This window comes from Patella vulgata, chromosome 4 (assembly GCF_932274485.2).
Source record: "Patella vulgata chromosome 4, xgPatVulg1.2, whole genome shotgun sequence".
In the NCBI taxonomy this organism is placed as follows: domain Eukaryota; kingdom Metazoa; phylum Mollusca; class Gastropoda; family Patellidae; genus Patella; species Patella vulgata.
This window is the reverse complement of record NC_065882.2, coordinates 58,566,481-58,593,655: the sequence shown is the minus strand read 5'-3', so window position 1 is coordinate 58,593,655 and position 27,175 is coordinate 58,566,481. Positions and strand designations below refer to the sequence as shown.

The 27,175-nt window shown below is 36.3% G+C and overlaps 1 protein-coding gene across 3 annotated transcripts in view; it reads left to right on the top strand.

Annotated features, from left to right (window-relative positions):
* LOC126818407 (arrestin domain-containing protein 3) overlaps positions 1-27,175 on the top strand; it is a 46,531-nt gene that overhangs the window by 18,101 nt on the left and 1,255 nt on the right. For all 3 annotated transcript variants that reach the window (XM_050545821.2, XM_050545820.2, XM_050545819.2), the window contains 5 exons: positions 13,900-14,046; positions 21,718-21,944; positions 23,059-23,241; positions 23,768-23,950; positions 24,889-25,069. In XM_050545821.2, the coding sequence (XP_050401778.1) occupies positions 13,900-14,046; positions 21,718-21,944; positions 23,059-23,241; positions 23,768-23,950; positions 24,889-25,069 (921 nt within the window). The remainder of the gene's footprint in view (positions 1-13,899; positions 14,047-21,717; positions 21,945-23,058; positions 23,242-23,767; positions 23,951-24,888; positions 25,070-27,175) is intronic.

Here is a 27,175-nt window from a genome sequence, read left to right as displayed (position 1 = left end):
TAAACGAATGGGGTCCTTCTATGGTTTATCCCCACGAAGGCGCAGTTATTGACCGTAACGGATTAAACGAGGTTGTTTTCGACGACTTCGTGGGAATCCAGCTCCTAGGGATTAAAATGGATTAAAATCGTAAGAGTGGTGTTATAGATTGTTATGATAAGAATTTACACTTTCATAATCCCCAAAGTAACTAATTAACCAACATTTTAGCATCATTTTTGGCATAAGAAAAGAAACAAAACAACACTATAACAAACATTAATTTAATTTCGTCAAATAAGACATCCTGTCTAAATACTCGACTAAAGTCAATTCCTCTTCCTCGTGGTTTCCTTTTAATTCCTGGAGCATATTTATATCTCTTCCTTGGTGGTTAATATTTTGTTCTTGTTGTAAAAATGTGATCATTTCAAAAACATTCGGATGTGATTTTCCAACTAGCTTCTTGATTCTTGCATGCCATCCTTCCAGAGTGTTCTTGGTTCAGAGTGAACATAAATTCATAAAATCTTTAACAGCTTTAATTGGGTCCTAATAGCAACATGCCTCTCTTCAAACAGAGCCGACAAGTAGATATCTGCGCCTTCGTGGGAAGGATTAATAATAATAATAATAATAATAATAATAATAATAATTAATAATAATAATAATTTTATTTTAATCAGTGTCACCATCTTTACAAAAATACATTGCACAAATACATAGAAACAAAATTATTAAGATGCCAGCCGATAACGACTTATGAGACACTATACATATGCAAAACAATTAAAACATTCAACAGTATAGGTTAAAAAATGATAAATAGCAATAAAAGTGAGACACATACAATACAAATAACTACGTAAACGTTTAGGTTAAAAGAGCATTTTTCCTCTGTTCAAACATTCTATATATACAAGATGCAAAATGAGGTAAAATATCAGTAGTATTCATTAAGAAGTACATTTTATTTACATTATCATACAGGTTAAAAGTTGGTTCAATTTGGCAGGCTCTGGTACATATTGATTGTCTTATATCGTTATAAAAATCACAATTAAAAACAAAATGTTCTTCATCCTCAACTTGTCTATCATTACAAAATATACATATTCTTTCATACACGGGCTCGGGTGGTTTTGAAAAACGTCCAGTTTCAATTCTGAGGGGAAGTGATCCAGCTCTTAATTTTGACAAAACTCGTCTGTGTGACCTATTCTTAACTACTTGAACAAACGGTTCCGTACCAAACAATGTTTTATATTTACGATATGATCTCAGTTTATTGCCATTTAGACAAGTCTTACCATCCCATAAGCTCTGTGACCAATGATCTATATCCTTTTCGGATAACTTTGTTTTAACATTATTGAGGCACACAATATCATTTTGATTGACTAAAACATCTAGCTCCTCACCTAACTTCAAAACCCGATAATCCCATGATGTTTTACGCCTAATGCTCCACTTATGCACATCTTTACATAAGTTACTTCCCTTTAGTTTAATTCTATTCCAGTAGCGAAATAGTTCTATTTTCAGAATGGTATCCCCCTGTAACCAGCCCAAATCCCCCCGAGAAGCTATGTTGCTGCTCCGTTTAGTTAAACCCAAATAAAATTTACAGGCATTATTGTTAAGCACATTAATACATCTATGGGTATTGATTCCCCATATTCCAGATGCATATGTAAGGATAGGTAATACAAGGGCTTCATATAACTTATTATATACATTCAAATTAAAGCCACCAAATTGAGTGAACTTTGTTTTTATCACAGCTAATGCCCTATTTGCTGATTTTGAGAGTTCTTTAGCACTAAATGAGTAGTCACAGAATTCATTGAGCCATATACCTAAGTATTTATATTCACTGGTGTATACGATATTTAAGTTATCACAATTAAATTTAACAGTGCACCTGTTGACACTAGGATTACGGAAATGGACAATTTTAGTTTTATCTTCATTTATGACTAACCTCCACTTACGACACCAATTGCTTAATACATCTAACAGTCGTTGTAGTTTGTTTTCATCTGGTGCTAAAAGAACTATATCATCTGCATATAATAATGCAGAGATCATTTTACCATCGATATCTATACCACATTCAATAGCATTCAGTTCCATAACTAAATCATTTACATATATAGAAAATAATGTTGGTGATAAAACACAACCCTGTTTGACACCTTGAGTTACTTGAAACCATTCAGTTAATGAAGAGTTCACTTTAACGGAACAAGACACATTCTCATAAAGTGATACTATACTATCCAGAAATTTACCATGAATACCTAGAGTTTTTAATTTAAACAACAAACAGGATCTATTCAAACCATCGAAAGCTTTTTTGCAGTCAACAAAGCAAGCAAATGTTTGCTGTTTGCCTGATTTTCTATTGTTTATAATACTGTTCAACACATAAATGTGGTCGACACAATTTCTTTCTTTACGAAAACCGTTTTGTTCCTCCGCCAGGACGTCATTATCCTCTAACCACTGTGACAGTCTTGTATTCAGGATGTGTGTGTATACTTTGCTTGGGATAGATAATAAAGTGATTCCCCTATATGCCATTGGGTCCCATTTCTTTCCACTATCGTTCTTAGGGATCGGATTGATTATGCCTTTAAGCCACAATTCCGGAACTTTACCAGTTTCAAAGCACTTATTTATAATATTGTGTAATAAAACTATAGAGGTCTCGTTGCGGATGCATTCACTGACTATATGGTCTATTCCTGCCGATTTTCCTAATTTCATATGATATACGGATTTTCGGACCTCGTGCTCGCCTATTCTCCCGTTTAAAGATTTACAGTCTTGTTCCAAAAATATGTGCCTACCGTTTTTTATATCCTCCAAGTGTGCAGCATCAAAATCGTCGCTTAATGGTACATTCAGCAAATTGTTGTAGTCGGCTTTCCACCTATCTAGAACAGCTCCATGATCTAAAATAAATCCGTTTTCAGTTTCTATTTTTAATGGAATTCCATTTCTCCTATCGTTAACGATTCCGATTTTTCCAAACTGTTTCCAAAAGTCTCTCTTATTTGGGTTACCATACGTTGAGATAAGCGTCCTGTTGTTGTGCTTGGTATTGACGTTTATATCTACGATTAGTCTTATCAAAAGTTTTTCTTTTCACACAGAATTCTGTTCGAAATTTCCTCCGTGAACCATGCTCAGTGCAGTTTAACCATGCCTTCTCTTTTTTACATACAATGTCCCACAGAGTGGATAGTTCCTCGTTCCAAATCCAATACGGCTTAGATAAACACTTCCGTCTTTTTGTTGTAGCTGTTCCGGACGGTATCTTACGAAATGGCACGGCACGATTTTGTAACTCTGTTTCTATAATCTCTATAAACTTAGCATATGCAGTGTTTATGTTTTGAGTTTCATTCAGGTCTGTTTCAAGATCATTAATCCGTTCGGACAAAGCTTCTGCCGTTTTAAGAAAATCACTAGGTATCTTTCTCGTGTCATACCAATTATTATTACTGGCTGTTTTATTGGTACATGTCTCCGAATCCAGAATTTGTATATCTATTGTCCACATGATGGGCCCATGGTCTGGCACTGATTTTTCAAATTGTATCCCGCTCCGGTTTATAAGGTCTGACATGAGAAATATGTTGCAAGATTTACACCTAGATAACTGTTCGTTTGCTGTTAGTGCATAGTCAACCACCGACTTGCCCCGTTTTGATACACATGAAAAGTTATTTGAACCAATTTCACCATAAACTCGTCCATTTAACATACACATATTGCAACTTGTCAAAAAGTCAATCAGTTTTTCGCCATATCCCTTACTTGTGTGGTCTAAGATATCCCTCGGTGGTATACCATCCATTCCTGCAATGAAGTCTTGTTCTTCACCACATCTAGAATTGAAGTCGCCCACAATATATAATAATCCTTCATTTTGGAAACAATATGTCTGTTGTAAGAGGTTATCAAAAAATTCATCAGCGTTACGATTCCTAATTTCCGGTGGGAGATAACACGAACAAATACAAATGTCACATTCGCTAAGAAATTTATGACGAAATTTTAGCCATAGGATATCTTCTTTAGAGTCGTCTAAAACGTTCACATCATAAACTTCGAATAATTCCAATTTTACCAATACACCTACACCCCCGAGCCTCTTTTAGCATTTTTATGCAACGCATTTCTATTTCGCCCATACCACTCGTAACCTGGAACATTGAGTTTATCGTTTCCCTTTAAAAATGTCTCACACAAACATAAAATGTCAAAGTTTAAAAAGTTGAGGATTGAAGTGCGAATACTGTAGTTGTCAGAACGATCGTCACGTGACCACCCATTCACGTTCCATGTACCGAGTCTGACGTTGTCCTATCTTCTTACGTTAACACCTTTCACATTTCTTGTTATTCTGCCTCTCACAATTTTATAATCCCGATCACCACCGACTATCTTCAAAATGTTCATTAAATTAGAGTTATTTGTTCTCACAGCATTTGGTAAGTCATGTTCAATATACACCCTATAGAAATTCTTAGTATCTTTCAGTCCCGATTTTGCCTTCATAATTCTCACCTTCTGATCTGTTGTCTCTATTGTAGCTATTATAGGGCTGATTCGGTCGCTGTTCATCTGGGTTGGTATTCGTGATGCTTTGGTTACTTTAATGTCAGTTAATCTCAGGGCTTCAACAAACAGGCGATCAACAGTGTTCACTACTAAGTCTTCATCGCTCTCTTCACCTTGACAGGGCAACAGATTCTTAATCACCACATTCAGTTTACGTTCATTTATTACGTCATTATCACCCGAATTTCTAGCCACTTTTAAATCTTCCAAATCCTTTTCTATATGTTTTATGTCCCTAGTAATTCCCTCTCTGATAGTCTAAGCTTCTTTTAACGCACCACATTCGCGATCACCACAGTCTATACTTTGTATTCTGCTTTCGATATTTAACTCGATCTTAGTCATTTCTTCTTTTATTTCACCCTTGAGCTTTAGTGAGAGGTTATCACTGATTTTCAATTCCATATTAGCAAATTCAGTTTTTAATTTCCTATCTATCACTTCTTCAATTTTCTGTTCCATTTTTGTTATATTATTATTAATCTTAGTCATTTCACTGTGCGTATCACTCATATGTCCCGTTAAATTACCTATCATTTCAATTATCTGATCGAACCTCGGATCGTCATTTTTTGTCGTTTTGGCCTTTTTACCTGCTGTTCATCCACGTCTATATCTTCATCTACATCTCCGTTTATTCCACGTTTAAAGCTATGAGTTCTGACCCTAAATGGCTCCGATTTCTGCTTTTCGATTGAATCACAATGTATCTGGGCTGGTGTAGCCACTGTGCTGTTTTTAGATGCCATCACTTCGTTAACGTATTCTTCCGACGATGTCTTACTCAATAAACCACTTACTGTTAAATCCATTTAAAGTCACCGTGTATCCGCAACTAGAAGAAAACACCCAAACGGACAAGTAAATCTGATATGTCTTTCTAAAACTCCTGGTATAGTAGACAATCTCCTAAAATCTCCTAAAATCTCAACTTCTGATAGTGTTCACTGAAGCGTGGAGCGCTCCACCGATAGACGTCTTGTCAGTTCAACCTACACATAATTTTGGTCACGCTCTGTAACTGCGCCTTCGTGGGAATACACCCCTTCTATATTATTGCCATTCCTATCTGTCCACATATTGTTTTTCTTGATTTCTCTTGAGCAAAGTGTGGACTCCCCAAAGACTATCATCCGCTTGACTTGGACATTTATACACATTGGTTTATGTTCATAAAATGAATACGATTATTGCCTTTTGATAATTACTTTTGGAGTAATTGCACGTGTTCACTTGTGGACGTTCTAGAGACGGGGTCACCCCACTATGCCAGTTTTTAATCCCTGATTATCGGATTATAATTAACACCTTAATCGTTCAGCAGATTAATCATTTATCATTTGGCATTTGAACTGTGTTTATCATATTTATCATGATAATGAGCTCTTTTCAGAGGATACTATATATGGAACCACTGTGATTTGTCAACAACTTTGATGTAACCCTGAAACAGCTTGCTGCTGGTGCCTCTATGAAGCCCAGGAAAAGGAAGTACCGGGAGTTGGAAGATAGACTGGTAACTGAAAGGCGGCGCCAGATCCATGAAGGGCATTACACCGTCATCCAGTACGGGGTTGTTGTCTCCCACTTAGTAAATGATAAAATGTACAATAATGTGTAAAAAGGTGGATGTGAAATGGAATAAAGTATTGAATTGAATTGTCTTTCGGTGAACTGTTTTAATCCTCTTGTAGATCCTTAATTAATCCTAACTAATCTCCATTATTGCATCGTTAATTGTTAATTAATCCCTTAACAAAGGAACTGGCATAGTGGGGGGGTAATCTAGGGACAGCAGGTGTAATCCAATTAAATTGAAATTTAAACAGTAATTATATTCATGAGACAATTAGGACTGCAGTTTTCAATGATTTCCGATTATTATCTTCTGACTTATATGATGCTGATGGCATATTTCCTTGTCTGGCAATCTGGATTTCGATTATTTTATTACTCGTGTTCCAGTATAATAATGGGAATTAGTATTTATATTATCTGTGCCTTCTAGCACTATTCTATGGTAAAGCGATTAATCATTGACAAATATTATATCAATTGTATATAAATATGAGCAGAGTGAGCGGGGTAAATTGTTTGATTGACTTTTAAACAGACGTGTTTAGTAACTGTTCCACAATTAATTGAATTTACATGTATGACCCATGAATGTCCTATATGAACACTTTCAAACTGAATATTTTCGTTGGAATTCTCAAGCTGATTCAGTAATAATTGACAGTCTACTAACCATTATATGCGACAAGCATAACTGAATATTATTGTCTATCCATGATCATATCGAGGAATACCTTAAATCGTTTTTGACCAGCTACTTGTCCTTGTAGGTTGAAGTTCGTTTTACTGCTTTAGTCTGCTTTACTGTCTTTAGCGTGTTTTTACTATACCTTTAATACGGTCTAATAGTCTGTACCACTACCAGTCTATATCCATTTCTACGTATACAATTAGAATAAAAGTAAACATCATTATTAGAATTATGTAACAGTTGTTCTTCTCCTGTAATTGCCTGTTCTAGTTTTCTATTTCTAATCAAATCTCCGGTTTCTTAGGAGCAGACATGTCAGAAATCATTCTGTTTAACATACATCACTAAAAAGGGGAATTAATTCGAGAAAATATTGAAGTCTCTCGGTAACTTAAGCCGAAAGTTTCTAACACGAAGGGAAGGCGTTGATTATGGACTGAAAAGATCAAGATTAGCTTGAAAATTTAGTCCGGAACAACATAAGGACGGTGTGTTCCCACTTAGCCGGCAGACTGTTAATCCTTTGATTGATCTTAAAACTATAGTCTGTTTAAAAGTAGTCACTCAAGAACTGTTCACTAGTGTTCAGCGTTAATGAGCTCTTAATCCCTCTTAATAAAATTTATTAACCAACTAATTAATGACATTTTGAACACAGTTCATGCCGGCGTTATGAATTCAAACATGAATTCAATTCACTATATTAATATAAATAGATGGTCGATCTGTGTCGAAATTATATTTATTTTAAAATGGCAAACGTTCAGGTTAATATTCGCTTTATCTCCAATAATCAAGGTGGCCGATATTTAATACACAATGGTTACAAGTTCAGTATAAAGTCAAGCAGACCAAATGCCGTCCATTGGAAATGTTCAACAAAAACTTGTCCAGCTACTGTAAACACCAAGAATGATGTTCTTACCACTGTTGCTTTTTAATGTTATTTAATAAAAGTTAAATTTGTTAAAATCAATACAGTTTTAGTCTTAAAAAAGATATGGACTATGGTTTATAACACCATTGTTCTAGGATTAACTCTGGATTAGCGGCAAAATTTGACATCAAAGCCTGCCGGCTAAGTGGGAACACCCAATAAGGACGTACAATGTTAATTTCAATAATTTGCTTACGCGTAGGACTCTTTAGCAGGGGTCTTCCCATATCGCCGACTCACCGAGTTTTGGAAAGTCGAAAGCGGCACCCTTTGATGGGATTAAAACGGATTAAAAGCGTTAATGAGGCAGGGGCCAGTCATTATTAATATAGTTCACGGAAATTGATTTTTATCAGAAGTCGACTCACTCACTAATTAATAAAATTAATTGGAAAAGCTCATCCTAATATTTTTGAAGTGATGGCATTTTTGCAAGAAGAGCAAAAGAACATTGAAATTCAGTGGCCAGCGACAACCACCCAAAAATAAAAAATACACCGATATCAACAGGAAGATTGAAGATTCCAAGCATAGATATGAACAAGGAAGACTGAATTTATTAGAATTTTTGGACTATGGTGGACACTTTATGCGTGAAAAAATTTAAAATTGTGTTATGTTAGGTGTTAAAGATTGTTATAAATTAAAAAGAAAAATAATGCTCCCAAAATTATCTGCTTAATGAAGTTTATCCTTCAGCTTGGGTCTATTGTTCTTAGCCACTCATTCCCATAACGTCGACCAAATTTTTTCCCCTAAAACTCGACGAGTCGGCGATATGGGAATGAACCCTTTAGCAGTGGGAGGGCCTGGAGAAATCCCATGAGGTTTTGCAGGTAACTGTACTTGGCATCGAAACGACACCATGTGATTCAAGGACAGACCTTATGCACTCGGCAAACTTCGCTACCCTACATCTAGTGTCGGCTGTATGACGGTAAGTAATATGTAGCAACACCCATACAATTGTGATGCGGCTACCGGTTCAGTTCTCAAAATAGCGTTGTTGAAAGAGTGTGTAGAGTTTTCATTGCAAGGTTGTCCTTTGTTTAAAAATACATTATGGGAGATTAGCTAAAGAGCTGGTAGTTCTCCCTATAATAGTTAAAAACTAGATGATTTAAAGGGAATTTGCTAAAAATTTCAGTCAAATTGATCCACTCTGAACTGAATATTAAGCGATTGAATTTTGGGCCTAGCCTCGATCATCATTACTAAACTCGGTACGATAAAAACATAGTCTCGATTACCCATTTTTTGATTTAATCAGAAGCAGTAGACCGGGTTTTATTCCAGTAAATATTGCAGACTAGCGATACCATGCCATCGAGGGTTGGTTATGTTCTGGATAAGTTAATTAATGTCTAATTAATAATTTAAATAACATTTCAGGCCTAAAGAAAGAACTGTAATTGGCAAATTGAGCTCTTGCATAATGTATGTTTAAAGAAAATCTGATAAACTTGAAAGTACATAACAAACAATATACAGTTTCTTGAGATAAACACTCTTCACAGGCGTCTTCATGGGCGCCACAATTTGCAATGGTTAGATATATGGCACCGGAGTCCGCAGAGGTTTGCCGAGTGAGATCTTATGATTTAAACCGCACCCCACCCTGTCACACACACACCATAATACACCTACATCACCACTACCTCGCACCTTCTTTTATATTAAGCAATACGCTTTGCTGATACACAATAAAAGGGGGTTTAACGTTCTACTTATCTGCACCAGCCGGGCTTATGAAGATGGAACCATAATACAAGACCTATTAAACTAGTCAGGCAGGATGCCATTTTTAGAACATTTACTATTTCTAACTCATCTATCAATTTCACCGTCATTTCGCCATGATATTTAAAACTGTTGGGAGATTTATTTTCTCTTTTCTGGAATTTCAATTAAAGGTTTAAACATGTAATTATGAAATAATTTATTTCACTTACTTTCTAGTACATTTCTGTCTTACAACTAATATTTTTGCGAATTACTGAAACACGGGTTTTGTAATGCTGTCAATCAAGTTTATTTAGACACATACGCACTGCATGCGCTGTTCTTTAGTCCGATTATTCTGACTCTTCCATGTCACTGAATCTTTCCGTGAAAGATATATGTTGGCAGACGTTGGCCAGTTTCTGTCCTATAACTTATATTTTGCGAATTACTGAAACACAAGTTTTGCCTTGCAGTCAGTTAAGTTTTAGACATCCATGGCATGACAATGAACCTTTCCGTTAAAGATATATGTTGACAGATGTTGGTCAGTCAGAATTCTAGGGACTTTCGAAGTATCGGAAGATTCGAATCCCTACTTGACTTCGAAACAACTATCCTACACATCATCTTTCATTTAAGCATACCGTTCTTACATATCTTCATTTTTGGAGGGGAAGACAAATTCATTCATCGTCAAAATCTGTATATGTTTTATGTAATAAATATCTTTAGTATCTATATAGTAATTCGACTGCTACCATGACATGAACGCCTAACTTCACAAAATTAATATTTCTGGATTATTGTGTCGGAGTCGTGCATAGAGACTCTTAAAAGATGACCCGATTCCTTGGCGAATCGGAAATAAATAAACCTAAACTAACAGCGCCAAGCTTTTGTGACTCTAACCGAGACCGACATTGTCTCCATATAACAAGTCACGTGATATCCTACATATGAAAGTTGATGGTGTGCGAAAGTTGCTATGAAAGCGTGAAGGACAAATAGGATGTGGCAGAGCGCAAATGTAAAATGTAATGAGGGAAATGTAAAATGTAGACACGTCAAAAAAGCATTTTCCCGCAAAACATTTGTCATTTAACACTTAACATTTGAAATGAAATGGGGTTTAACGTCCTACTGTTCTGCTCCTATACTGGGCTAATGAAGACAGGCATACGCCATACAGTGTGCTATGAGGGAAATTTTGCCCGGGCAGCGGCACTATCGCCTACTCTTATATCGAATTCCAACTGCCAAGGGATCTTTTACGTGCATTCTAATGTATACACGGGACCTCGGTTTTTCGTCTCATCCGAAGGACTAGACAACTGTTCTTGTCAGCCCCTCCGTTCTGCACCACTGACAAGGGGAAACCACGTCAGAAAATCAGGATGAACTTTCTCGGCCAATGCAGGGATCGGGCACCCGACCTCCAAGCTAGCGTCTTAACCACCTAGCCACCGACTTAACATTTGACGTTTTACATTTAACTTAACATTTGACGTTTTACATTTAACTTAACATTTGACGTTTTACATTTAACTCTTGCCTTAGAGGTATGTTGACTTCATCATTATCGGTATTAGGATTTTGTACATTGTACTTTTTACATATAATCAATGGAAACGACATTTTCGTAGAGCATTTAATATTGGCAGCCATACCCTTCCATAAATGACAAGATATCTATACAGGATGGCGATTCTCATTCTAACCCCGCTTCTTTCTTTCAAATTACACCCATTTCAGTCACCACAGATAACCAAACACATAATTGTGAGATATCGGCGACACTACCGAACAGATGAATTTTAATCATTATAACAACATTACAATAAATAAAGACCATCATATATACAACCAATGTTATTAAAATATATAATTAAACAATAAATATCTCAATAAACTAACTATCAATAAAACAAAAACCCGTGTTGTCTGTCTCGCAGTATCGCCGGAAGTGACGCAAACGTGTCAATGCACGCACGCATATATCATTTATATCTACCTTTAGAGATGACTATATGTCATATTAATATTATGTGAAACAGCAGTTGACTAAATGTCATGATGAATGGATAATTTCGTCTTTACCCCCATCAAGTTAGTTGGTCTGGACACCATAGTTCTATATTTGCTGTATATTACTATGATTCATAAAAACACATAAAATGTATCATCTAAATAAAGATTTATTGCCAGTATTGTTTATGTGATTGATTGCCCGTGTCTGTTAAATGAAATTATTATTAATTTAAATGTCTGAAAGTCTCCAATGTCTGGAATAATAATCAACAATGAATTGTTTTCTCATATAATAACGTGATTTCTAAATTTGTGTATAGTAATAATGATCATTTTCCAGAGCGCTCAACATATGTAATTAATGCTATATCTTGTATTTTGCCTATTTTGTATAGTTCATACTAAAATTGTTAATGTCGTATTGAAATGTGGTCGTATATTGTCTTGCGGTCGGCCCGCAGGTCCGTCCGTCCGTCCAGCGTCCACAATTTCTGGTGGACGCTCTATAGGCTAAAGTTAATATCCGATTGACTTCAAATGTATACACAGTGTCATGAGACGAAGAAGCCAATTGATTTTCAGCGATTTCCGATAATGACTGACAGAGTTATGGTCCTTGATTACTTGGAAAAAATTTGTGTATGCTCTAAAGGCTAAAGTTAAAGACATATTATGGGAGATTAGATAAAAAAGCTGGCAGTTCCCATTATAATAGTTAATAACTAGATAATGTAAAGGGAATTTGCTGAAAGTTTCAATCAAATTGATCCACTCTGAACCGAGATTTTAGCGATTGAATTTTCAACCTAGCCTCGATCATCATTACTAACATCGGTACGACTTAGTTGTCTTAGGCGTATGTTTCGTTGTGGATGAGGTAGAATTAAAGAAACAGTCTCGAAAATATATTTTAATGAATAAAATTAGTTCAATTGTATGCAGCAAAACTGAAGACGTTCAATCTAACGTCTGGCGCTCTGGAAACGTTCATTCTATGTACAAACACCCGAACCTCTTGAAACGTTCATTCTATGTACAGACATCCGAAAATTTGAAAACGTCCATTCTATGTACATACATCTGAAGCTCTGGAACCTTTCATTCTAATCATCACCAGACATCTGAAGCTCTGAAAACGTTGATGTTATGTAAAGACATCTGAAGCTCGCGAAACATTCATTCTAATCATCACCAGACACCTGAAGTTCTGAAAATGTTTTAAAAACGTTCATTGTACAGACATCTGAAGCTCTGGAAACGTTCATGCAATTTATGTTCAGACATCTGAAGCTCTGGAAACGTTAATTCTAGTCATGTACAGACATATAAAACTCTGGAAACGTTCATTCTATGTACATACATTTAAAGCTCTGTAATACTTTTGAATACTACAATTTTCCAAACGGCTATAATTATGATAACTGGACTTGACAATTTGGCGTTTGATTTGTACATATCAGATCATCCTTTGAACTCTGTGAATGCTCTTACATAGTTTGTGAAAAACACACTGATTCATGAACCCAACTGAGATGGCAATATTAGCTATGATCTGTCCCTGGTTTCATTTAACAGCATTTATCTTATGTCTACCCGAAGTTTGTAAAAAATTCGTTCTGTAAATATGCATGGGCGAAGGCGCATGAATACTGATGTGTACATGTATAACTTAAAACCAGTTGAAATATCGTTCTGCCTCTTCCGTCAGATTAAATTGAATACCTCATTTTTCAAATTAAAACGTAGGTATGCAGTTTGCTTTGGATGAAGCTATTGATTGAGGATATTTTCAATGAAAGGAGGCAAGTCTCTAACTCAGTATCATCGACAGTCTTAGACATTGCAAACACGACTTGTTGGTCAATTTAAATCAACATTGTTTAAATTGACCGTAATATTTAAGACAAAATGAAAATTTTAAAGAATGTATTCGAGCGCGATTTGTAAAGAAGCGACATGTTGAACGACGCTAAGCATATCCTAAACGGGAGAATACTATCGGTGTAGACTGGAATAACCAGACGCCAAAAGACCGCTATTCAATTTAGGCTCTTCGCGTATTTCGCGGAACATAACTGAATAGAAATTACAATAAAAACAGAAACGATTGAATGTAAATCAGTTTATATACATTCATATTACATTGTTATATGCGTTGCGACCCATTTGTGTCCAATTCAAGGTACCAAAAAATAACGATTTAGCTCCTTTAAGTTTACATGGGGTCTTTCAAATATCAACCCACTAAACGTAAACGAGAAACAAACACTTTAGATTTAATACAGCAAGTGCTAATCCTTTTATTTTCATATATCTTTTTTTTTTTCAGGGATACGAGTTATTTTCCGAGGAAAGGCATTTGTTCATTGGACAGATCAGAATATGCGCGGTCCGGGAGAAAGCCGGTACCGAGAAATACGACACCATTCCGCCACTGAAGAATATTTTGATGTTTCGAACACACTTCTATCAAAAGGTTTGTCTCCGTTTTGAGCTGTCTCTCATTATTGATATCTCAAAGATACACAACAACAATTGTTTGGGAGATAAATATTCAAGTATGCATTTATGAATTACTTTGTAATGTAATCCCAGACAAAGTTTACATTTCTCTTTATCTAATTTTGTTTAATGTACGTTTCTTGTAATAATTAATACATATTGATGAATATTGGCATCACACACAACTTGACATTGTGCTTACTGGCCTGTTCTAACAAATTAACCAATCCCAATACATTGTTTATAGACATGGTTTATCAAGTCTCTACTGCGGCTGTCTTCGTCTAAAACAAACTGATCATTCAAATCCGTCTTCATTGGTCTAGTTGGTGCAGAAAATTAGGACAACCGAACCCCATTTCATTTTCAAACTAGGATAATCTTTTATGGTTATTGACTGAGTTTATTCCTTAAATATACCAGGGAAAGTTTCTTTAATAATGAAATACCGTGTTTTATGCATGTATAAATATATGTAACGTATTATTTGAACAGAGCTGATATAGACATAGAGAATTTCCTACCAGTCTTTTTTATATCAAAAAAGACGAGTAGGAGATTTTATTTATCACCCAATCCCTTCTTACATGCACAGATAGATAAATATAATTCTTTGTTGTAGATTTCTCTTTTACTGAACGTTACAGCGTAGTGATACATCATTTTTTGACAGCAATTCAACCATTGCAAAGTCCTTTATATTGACCCAGTTTTTCCATCAAGGTCAATTGAATAACAATAGTTTATTTTTAATACAAAAAAGAAGTTACTTTTAATAAGAAATGAACTGTTCTTTGAAAATAAAAAAAGTAGTTCCTTTTCAACTGACCAATCAAATTCATGTAAAGCGATATCTCCTAAGGAGATATCGCAGTAGATTATAAAATATATCACACAAGCGATATCTACTGTAGAATGTATTATTGGGTGATAAAATGTATTTGAAGTCCTTTCTCTTCAGAAATTGCATCCATAATTTATATATCGTACATCACATTTACGTTGTGGTAACTGCCACGAGCTATTAAATTAAATCACTCAGAAGACCGGTAAATTATTATTATGTCTAATCGTAATAATGAGATTAAGCGGTAGATAGTCTATACTAATTCAATAATCAAGAGGAAATTATTGATAATTTTATCCAGACTTATTACATTAGCTATAGCGGCAAAAATACTCCTGACTGGAATTAATGTGTAGCGTATGAAATAGACAGCGGCCATCATTCTATTTACAATGTATGGTGTTATTTTTAGATTTTCATAATTTTTGACAGACAATTACTACTGTGTACACTGTAAAACGTAGGCCATTGATGTATAGAGCCAATAAAGTCGACCAGTAGGTCTACGTAGAGGAAGCTAATTATTTATTCTATGACGTCAAGATGAGTGTCATACTATAACCGAGTGAGTGGCCAGGTCAACCGGGTTTGATTCCATGGTTAACCGATAAACAGCGTCTAGTCGTTGGGGTAGGACGACAAACCGACGTCCCGTGTACACCTTGACGTACACATAAAATAACCACTGGCAGTTGAAATTCATTATTCCGGATTGAACAGAACCGCATAAGGTGGTTAATCCTGCAAACAATACCGGGTTAGTCAGAGCGGTCAAAATTCAAATTATTGTGGGGTGCCCAAAATTAGGAAATCAATTTTATATCGAGTAGTGTCTGTTCATTTCCAGTCAGTGTTTTCCACTAATAAAACTTTAACTTGATCAGAGAATGTCAGACTTGAAGTTGTGTTGTCTCGACCTTATGACTGTTCCCTTGGTATTTGGTTGGTCTTGTGTCGTGCTTCCATTCTAGATCAATGCGGTAATTAAACTATCTCCGTGCTGTGTGTTTACTTTCATATGGTTAGACGTTTCCTTCCAAAGTTTCGTTTCTAACCCAGACAAGACGGACTACACAGGCGCCCTAGTCCAAAATTGCGGTAAAATTGGTATCGATGTGTTGTCGATGAAAATAACTCGAGGTAACTGGCACCGTTTACACGTTTTGATTGAATTTCTTATCTGAGAGAAAACAGAGAAAGGCTTCCGAAAATTGATTTATGGCTTGGAATCAAATTGTTGGCATATGCTAACAGTGAATTTAATTTAGTTGATTCGACCACCTTGTTTCATTATCTGTGATAGGGATGTGCCAGTTTTCAACCCCGAACGATTATATTTAAGCAGAAAATAAATTGACTATTATTTGGCTCGGTCTGGGCTATTTTCATAGCAGGATACATTTAAAGGGCACATAGGGTAAACCGCGTAACATTTATACGTGCTCAAATGTCGTATGTGTTGATATACCAACATTAAATTTCGTCTAAATCCACTCTTAATTGAGATATATTACCGCAAAAACACAACATAACCTAACACACTTTAAATTTCACAAAGGCGTATGACGTCACACAGACCAACTGTTTATTGGAAGTCTGTAATACTCTTCCCCTGTATATATGTATATTCCAACATGCACTAGTCGGTGATTAGTACCACTGTTTAAGGACCATGTAGAACTCGGAAATGTGAATTCAGACTGATATCTCTGTTCACATTAATCCATTGCCATCACCTTGATTCTTTATAACAAGGAAGAACCCAGCATATCGCAATATTTCTGAAAAATATCTTGGAAGGAGTTGACCACTTCGAATTGTTGCAACGTGAGGTGAAAAGTAACTTAAAGGCTGTGACGCCACTTCAGAGGGGATTTCCCTATTATCCGCTTTCTCTTACCCATTGCTCCTCAAAATTATGAATGATGTAAATTCTAGCAATTGTTACGAATTCTATACTAAAAAGTCAACAGAAAGTGTCATGAGAAAATGGAGAATTGTTATAAATTGAGTAAATGCAAATTAAGTAAATTTATTGTTATGCACCCTTTCAATTATGTGATTATCTGTTGTAAAAGGTATATTAGCTTTCCGTTCTTTAATCAAAACTATTGCTGTGTAAAACCGCTAAATTAGCATAAGTCTATTTGATTAGATCAAATTATGATAGACCAAATGGTCAACGTTGTTGCGTGCTTGGATTGTAAAGCGTCTGCAAGGCAATCAGATCCAAGACTGAAACTTTTTATCTGCTTCAGGCATGATTTTCGATATGTCATTTACAAAGAAGCCCAATACCTTGCCTCTGGAATCTAATCGTCGACACATTGATAAATATTAGACAGTTTTCCTGATAGACTGGTTAACATTTAAAGCTGAACTCCGATTACAAAACTACAGAAATAATTAAATAAAACAAGGTAACATCCTAAACGACCGCCATACTTGGTTTAAATTTGAAGAAGAAACATGGCGATCGCTTAGGGGTAACAAAAAAAAGACAGGCCACGCCCACATCCAGTGTCAAGCAAACTGTCCACATCCGCTTAGTCAGTCAACTACCAATTACCTCCTGACTGATCGAGGTTCTTTCACTATCACTACTATCAGTTAACTAAAAATATTATTGCTACACAATTATTATGTCTGATCATGTACATGTTATTTTACTAATTAGATGAAATAAGCCAACCACGATGTACTTTTGCTCTAAAGAAATGAAACATCTTTCAGGGAGCTAAACGTCTAACTAAATATTTTCCATAATATTCGAATTAAAAATCCCAGATTATAATTCGATATTGTTCCATTTCAATCAATATTGATGTTGTTATCTTGCTGTGAACATATGAGATCCTAATATCCAATATTTAAGACACAAAGATCATTTTAAAACCAGAACACGAGTACAATGAACAAAGAATAACATATCCTACAAGGATCGCCAGTATCCCCAGTGTCAAAGCTCCCTTCTACTCCACTAATTACTGGGTCAATTCACGGGGTTTTCGCGAATTCAAATTATCTACCCTAGAGCTTAGGATGATTCTACGAAACAATCAAAAACAGTTTACATCCGAGACGTAGCGTCTTTGTTTTACATTCACTACAATAAAGCAGTTGGTACGATCAATTATGATGAGAAGGGTTGCAAGAAATTTAATGTCAAAGAAGTCCTATCTTAGTTGCAATAAAATGCGAGTTGCTTCCCTTCGGCCACTCGATTGGTAGATAAATATAGCAGATCGCGTATTTCACCGAACATAATTGATTAGAAATTACAATAAAACTTTTAAAAATTATATATAAATCACTATATATACATTCGTATTTCATTAATATGTACTTTTAGATCCATGTACGTCTTATTTTAAATTCCAAAGAATAGAGCCATACGCGCTATAAATGGAAATTGGCGTTCCTAATCACTTCCGTTAATTTCGTTTTTGTACATTGAAAGTGCTAATTTTGTTAGTGTTTTAAAATTAAATTCATGTTGAATTTCGACAGAATTATGGCACTTATTCACTTCGTAAAATCTTGTGAGTATTTTAGCAACAAAATTGATCATGTAATATGATTGGAATTTATAAACAATGTTCGATTAAATAAATGAATTCTATTGATTTTCAACAATTTTCGTTAATTACCACTAGACCACTAGAGTTATCGCCTTCGTTCACTTCGAAAACTCTTGTGAACTTTCTAGTTACCAATGTTATTGCCCGATCAGCTTAAAATGTGTATGCGTTCAGAATTATTGTAATGAAGAAGAAGCCTATTGTTTTGAATAATTTCCATTAATTACTTTTAGAGATAATATGGCACTTTATTTAATTCGTAAAATCTTGTAAACAGTTATTGTCCGATTTGCTTGAAATTGTCATACATTGTTCAAATTAGTGAAACGCAGAATCCTATCTAATCTTATTGAATTTCAACAAATTCAATTGATTACTTCTAGAATTATCATCCTTGTTCATTTTGTAGAAACTTGTGAATAATTAACCGCAAAAGCTAATTGTTGTCAGTTCAGTTAATGTAAGATTACCCTTGGTAAAATTATATCATGATTTAATAACATGAAATAATTTATAAAAGGACACAGTAATTGTTTCATATCTATTCTTGTAACCGTTTACTGCACTTGTACTCTTAACCGATGGGACTGGACTGAGAGCAAGTTAATATTTCCTTTAACTGGTTAACGCGTTAAAAAAAAAATTATTATCGAAGCTTCTAAAACATGGTCATTTTCGTACCAAACCTATTTCAGAGAGTAAAAAAACTTATTCTTGGTCATTGCTTTTATTCTGGACCCCAAATCCAGCCGTTAGGTGGCATTTTGACAAGAAAATGTTAAAAAAAACCCAAATAGAATTTAGTGAATTAGGTCTTGACCCTTGATTCCTAGTGTGAGACCGGAGACATCTCAGTTCTATTAAAGGTTGATCTCATTTATACGTTAACCAGTTAACTGCTCTCAGCTCTGCGATGGGGGATTAGGGTCTTTTGGTCGCCTGATCATGATGATCTGCCCTTTTACGAGTAAGGGCAAAATGACGATTTTTAGACCATCTGGCGGAGACAGTAATGTATTTCTGGATTTGTGGTCTCTTGACACTTTAAAAAAGCCAGACGAAATAATTTAATTTCACGTAAAAAGTTATGTATTCTGATATCACTAAGGAATTCTCTGTTAATAGATTTAATAGTCTGAAAAATGTATAAATATTCCTCATATATTATGTCGACAGTTTTTGCAAGCTGAAACGTCGACTCTATACCTTTGTTTCTTTCGAATTTAGTTTGGTCTTTGATCTGAAAGCTGTATTTTGATCACAATTTAGATACTGGCTAGAATGTAAATTCCTTTCGATTGTATTTGGTAATATAGAGATGGTACTCTGGCACTTACATGTACTTCATTGGCACCTCGTGTATAGCATGGTTGTGGCAATTCGATTAGCCTATATAATATATTTAAGTAATAACTATATGAAGATAATGAGAATAACATCCCCAATAATCAATAGTACAACAGCTATATATTATAGTTTTCTTATTTCTATTTTAATGAGGGCTCCGTGTACCTAATTTGTTTGGCTAATTTAACTAACGATTCGTTCAATTGATTAAGTAGACAGAAATCCGCTAATGTTTTAAAACAGCATTTTTTATTATCAGCAGATGATTAAGGATTATGTCAGTTTGTTTTAGTGTCAATAATCATGTGGTAAATCCGCCAAAGAACTATTAATACACTCTTTAACACCCTTGTTACTATATAAACTTATTTGTTAAGTTTCTATTCAAGTCCCCACATCAAAATGTCATCAACGTCAAATTTGTATTTATAGGCAAACATTGTTTCTAATGTTTAAACGATATTATGTACGGTTATTTTGAAACTATAGTGTCTCTGTGGAACATCTTATTGTTGCCCCCCCCCTCCCCTCCCCTCCCCGGGAACCGCGGTGGCTCGTGGTCGCTCATATTATTGATTGAAACAGTTCATCGCGAATTTCGGGCGTGAGTCTCCCTTGTCAGTGGTACATGATTTCGAAATAAGAGTAGGCCAGCATAGTGCCGCTGTTCGGACAAAACTTCCCTCATAGAACACTGTATGGCGTGATGGTATAGTATTGTTATGCCACAGTAGACCATTAAGTGGGTCTTTAATATGAGGAGTTTATCGTAGTCATTGTAGAAGAATAGATTACACGGATAATGTATACTGCATGTAATTATATACACACAAAGAAAGGAATCAGAAAAATAGAACACCTCTGTTTTAGTAATCAAAATAAACGTAAAACTAACATAAAAACATATATTTTAAATTGAACGGAACAATCAACCACAAATCCATCAACATTCATAGTTTTTGATAATGACAGATTTTCCAGGTCTCACGATGTTAGAAATGCTATTATCACCAAATAAAAGGTTTCAAGATCTGTAGAATGTTTTATTTATTACCACTAGAATGTAATATTTATTACCATAAGGCTAAAACATACATCGAACAAAAAATGGAATAGTAAATAGTAAACCCCCGATTGCAGCAGAAAGAAGGACAGCGGACTTCTTATTTAAGGCCATCTACACTCAAAGCCATAAAAAACGCAATGCCAAATTCAAAGTTTATTTACTGCAACAACTTTCAACAAATTTACATAACAATTGACAAAATCGAGATTACAAGCATCTGTGGATAATTTCATGAAAGAATTCACTACAAATGCACAAAACCGAAACGCCAGAGAACCATGAAACAAAGCAGGGGTCAGCTGAAATCAATATCGAGTATGTCCACCCTGAGCTCTTACACCTGTCTGAAGTAGCCTTGGCAAGGACTGGCACAGATGTCTCACTACACGCTGTGGGATTGTTTGCCAATGATTTTAGAGTGCCTGTGCCAACTCTGCAACAGTTCGTGGTGGCACGGCTTGAGTTCGAACCCGTCGTCCAAGTTCATCCCAAAGGTGTTCGATCGGGTTACGAGCAAAGCGTTCATGTCGACGTCGGTAGATACGGTGACGTCCATCAGGAAAACTGAGGTTGAATCGGAATTCATCCGAGAAGATGATATGACTTCAATTTGCTATATATATGGAAAAAATATTGGTTTAAATTCAGCTGCCCCTAGCCTAAACTTCAATAAAACAGTCCAGAATACTTAAGCCGGGTTGTGAACACAAGACTGTCGTGGTTTAAAATCGCCAGTATTTATAAGCTTGCTTATCGTTCGCCCTCTGATCAGCACATTAGTTATGTGTAATTGTCTCTTTTCAGACCCCGCGACAAAGTCAGAGACGCGAGTTATACCAGCAGGTCAATACACCTACCCGTTCCAGTTTCAGTTACCATCCAATATCCCATCATCATTTGAAGGTCAATATGGTCACATCCGGTATTACATCAAGGTCATGATAGAGAAACCATGGAGATGTGATTACACGTGCCAGAAAGTATATACTGTGATCTGTCCGTTAGATTTAAACAGAGATCCAGCAGCTGCTGTGAGTATTTACTATTTACTTCTTTTACTATACTATATATTCTCCACAGACTATTGGGTTTTTTTTCTAGTAACCAACGAATGTTGTTGATTTGTATTCGGAGCTGCGATGGTTTCGCGCCTAATACTCTAGCTCGCAAATCTGGAGGTCTCGGATTTGATCCCGGTGTTGGCCGACGACGTTCCTCGGGAATTTCTGACGTGCGTTCCCCCTGTCAGTGGTACGGAACTGAGGGCTTGGCAAGGAACAGTGTCTGGTCATTAATTCTGGTGGGGCGAAAAACCGAGGTGCCGTGTTCACAGTGGTGTGTATAGTAGGGCGTAGCGCCGCAGTTATTTGGGCAAAATGTCCTTCACTGCACACTGTATGAAGACCGTCTCCATTAGCCGGTACGGTTTCAGAACAATAGGACGTTGAACCCCTTTTAATTGCTTTCATTTCAGTTGGATTCTTTGAAGTGTAATGGCATTTATTCCCCTCGAAAAAAAAAATGGATTGTTTGTGTCTGAAATCTGAAAAAAAATATCTAAATCACGATGGGTAACTCTAAAAGTCTACTTACGAGGGCTGGATGAAATGTTCTAAGTCTGAAAAGGGTAGATTAATTGGGTTGAAACAAAACATTTTGTCAGCAACGAATGAATGAATCGTAGACATATGAACTGTAGTGTATTATTGTCTTCGTACCAGTGCCTCTTGTGAACCCACCCATTGAAATTACCAGGGGGTGATGTCCGTTCCTTTTCAACAATAAAGACGTGGGCAGCGGATTTAAGTGTGGCGGGAAGAGCCTTAACGCCCACCCCGCTCCTGCAAGACCAGCAACAGCAACTATTTAAGAAAACATTACCCGGGTGCGTGACATAGGGATGGCTGAACTTCGACCCCATGCATGCAATTACTAAAATGTTAGCATTTAATCAATGTTTCAAGTTCACATGGACTGTTTTATATTATATTTGTATTTGCAAAACCCCGAGTTAATTCTTTGAACGATGACATATAATCATAATGACAATTGACTGAATATATACAGTTCACTAAACCTAATTATTATTTTTTTCGCCATTCAACCAGTGTGCAAGTTTTTCTAAATTAGTTTTACCACTTTCAGACACCAATCCGATCCCAAAAGCAAAAGAAATTGTGCTGTCTCTGCTGTCGAACTGGTCCGGTCAGCGCTACTTTAAGTTTAAACCAAAGAGGCTTTGTATCGGGGGAGACTATTCATGTTGATGCGGAAATCACAAATTTAACGAGAAGGAAAATGGGTGCAACTTCTATAGAGCTTAAAATGGTATGTATGTCAGAAATATTTATGTAAATGCCTCATAATTGGTTTGGTTGTTGACTTTAACATGTAATACGTGTAATACATGGTACCATAAATGTTTACAGTAACTATAATTTTGAATTGACCAAAGTATGTCGGAAGGAATAGTTGAAAATGGCATATCTGCAGCGTCCCTTACTTCCATATTGTCTGGCCTGGGGCCCCAGACCCCACCGCGTGGTTTTCGCACATTTGACGCTTCGTCACTATAGCTTTCTTTTCGCATATTTGGCACTTCGTCACTATAGCTCTTCAACATGAAATGTTTGGACTCCCCCCCCCCCACCTCCCTGGAGTTATGATATGTTATAATCCTTTTCGCGGCTGCAAGCTTTAGAATCCGTCCACCAAGCAGGTTAATAGTATAGTATCTACAGTGAACATACTGATTATCTCTTGACAATAATGGCATTAGAAAAAATTGGTAAAGAGTTTCTATTATCGCTCTTATTTCCCTGCAACGCTTAATGATTTTAATTTTCATTTTCAGACCACAACGTTCTTTACAAAAACCAAAACACGATCAGTCACTCAACAAATTATGAAAAGAAAACGGGGTAGGGTGGCTACTGGAGAATCAGAAAATTGGAACAGTGAACCAATAGTTATCCCTCCTTTAGCCCCATCCCTTCTTATTGGTTGTAATATAATTGACGTCAGATACATTCTTGAGGTAGGATCATACATTATTGAAATTATGATTGTGAACGCTGTTTTATACGATAAAAAGAAAATCTTCCTTGTCAGATCATAATGCAATTGTAAACGTCGTTGAGTTGTATTTTTTGTTTTGTGTCCTCGACAGCTCTGGTTTAGAGTAGAAATTTGAGTTCCTTTTTGTGTGGCGCACCGAATCTCTAGCCCTGTCTCTATATCATGAAGGGGTTGTTGTGTGACCCAACAATTTAGTTGATTTTAAACACATGTGACCTCCCTTCTGTGGCGCCGCATGATAAAGGAGAGGGGGTTTAACGTCCACTCGACATAAACCAGGTCATTTCGGGACTAACATATGGTTCAATATTTATTTCAATAATTCGCTTGCGCGTAAGGGTCTTTTTTAGCAGTGGGAGGAAACCAGAGGACCGGAGAAAACCTACGAGGTTGGACAGGCGACCTACTCCTTGTCACATACAACCGGGGAATCGAAATCACGCCAGTTGACTCAATGGCACACCTTATGATACAGCGCGGACGCGCTAACCATACGCCCCCCCCCCTCAACATGATACAGGGACTTTTCTACAACACTAATCATTCTTAAACAGCCGCTAGTATTTAGAGATTTAGCTGATTTGAAACGCCATCCTTATTTAGCATATACATGTAGGTTGCTTCTGCGATGAATACATTCTACCAATTCAGTCGGTGTTGGGATCTTAATGGGACACATTTACGGAATCTACGTGAACAACGATTGTTAGGATATTGTAGTGTTTTAAAATAATGCTGATTGGCCTCAAGAACTAAAATATAAGGATATGTTCTTATAACTATATTGATACATTAGGCCTAACAGTCTGACCCAATCCACCGATTTGGAGATCATGCAGAGACGTCACGAGCTATGAAGGAACCGTCAATTAATATTCTCAATGTTATATATTATAGTTACGGGTAGAACCAGTGGGTCCAGCCTTCGATTTATCGATTCCAATAGAGATATTCATTGGAACCGTGCCTTTACATTCAACAATACAGCGACACCTGGCAATTAGTCAAGGGAGGCAATCATATCATCACTCGCATGGCGCTGGAGCTGAACAATTATACCATCCTAATACATACTTACGTAAGTTTAAACATTTGTAATTAGTATTTTTATGATTAGCAAAATATGAAAATAGTTTAATCATAGTATTTCTTGATGGTTATAATGCTCCCAATTTTAACACGGCCGCATATGGTTGTCAGTACTGTCTGTTAGCCCGTACATCCACTCCCACGTCTTTGGCGCTTGCTCTTATAACCATAATATTGACATGGAATTGGCATAGTGTTTACGTGGTTAAACATACATTATGCAAGAGCTAAATCTGCCAATTGCAGGTCTTTCGTTAGGCCTAAAATGTTATATAAGTTATTAATTAGACCATAATCAACTCTCGATGTCATCGCTACCCTGCGATACTTACTGGATTAGAATCCGAACTGCTGCTCAACGCTCATTGATAATTCAATCAAAAATTGGATAATCGGGACTATGTTTTTATCGTACCGACTTTAGTAATGATGATCGAGGCTAACCCCAAAATTCAATTTGACTGAAATTTTTAGCAAATTCCCTTTACATTATCTAGTTTTTAACTATTATAGTGGGAACTGCCAACTCTTTATCTAATCTCCCATAATGTATCTTTAAGACGAAGAAACTAATTACTGATTTCAGATAATTAGTGCGTTATTGCTCTTGATTACCCTGAAAGATTCCCTGTTCGTGCTAGCTGCTAAAATACGGGGGGGGGGGGTCACGTGGCTAAATGGGTAAGACGCTGGCTCGCTAGCCTGGAGGTCGGGTGTTCGATCCCTGCATTGGCTGAGAAAGTTCATCTAGATTTTCCGGCGTGGTTCCCCCTTGTCAGGGATGCAGGACGGATGAGACAAAAAACCGAGGTCCCGTGTATACATTGGAATGCACGTAAAAGATCCCTTGGCAGTTGGAATTCGATATAAATAAGAGTAGGCGATAGTGCCGCTGCCCGGGCAAGATTTCCCTCATAGCACACTGTATGGCGTATGCCCGTCTTCATTAGCCCAGCATAGGAGCAGAACAGTAGGACGTTAAACCCAATTCATTTCATTTCATTTCATTGCTAAAATACGACCGAGTCGGAATTTATGGACAATTTATGTTGATTAGATGAAGATCATTTTTATACGCCCACATAGAAATGTGGACGTATATTGCCGTCGCCCCCGTCCGTACGGACGTCCGTCCGTCGTCCACAATTTCTTGTGAACGCTCTAACGCCAAAAGTTAACATCCGATCTTTGTGAAATTTATATGCAATATTTAAATTAGGGAAACGAAAAAGCCTATTGAATTTCAGCAATTTCCGTTTATTACTTCTAGAGCTATGGCCCTTGTTTCACTTTTTTTTAACCTTGTGAACGCTCTAGCCCCAAAAGTTATCATCCTATCTTTCTGAAATTTCTATGCATTATCTAAATTAGTGAAACGAAGAAGCCTATTTAATTTCAATAATTTCCGTTTATGACGTCTAGAGTTATGGCCCTTGTTTCACTTTATTGAACCTTGTGAACGCTCTAACACCAAACTTTATCATCCGATCTTTCTGAAATTTATATGCATTATTTAAATAAGTGAAACGAAGAAGCTTATTGAATTTCAGCAATTTCTGTTTATTACGTCTAGAGTTATGGCCCTTGTTTCACTTTATTGAACTTTGTGAATGCTCAAATTATAATCTGATCTGTATGGAACTGTCTTGTAAAGGCCCCCAATTACCTACAAAGGAATAAATATGCGACAACCCTTGTTGACCGCTCGGACGATTTAGCCGCTGTGGGCGTATGTTTCCTTGCCTGGCAACCTATCTTAAAATATAATTATTGTTGGCGATCTACAGGCTTTAGCGATCCTCGCTGTCTTAAATTTATAGACGGTTGGTATGTCAACAGGGCCGCATACAGAATTTATATTGTAGAGAATGCGGAACCCAAATTGAGAGGCCCGAAGTTACAGGATATGCATATATTCCAGGATATGAATAACTTTAACTAGGCCTATATTCATTCATATTTAAGTCCAACTATGCTTTACTTCACAATTAGTTGATTCATATATGAAAATAGCGACCCCTGATAGCCCTGCTGCCAGATTGCCTGGAAATGTTAGTGCGGGGCTTTATTTGAGGAAATTGGTCAGATGTGCCAA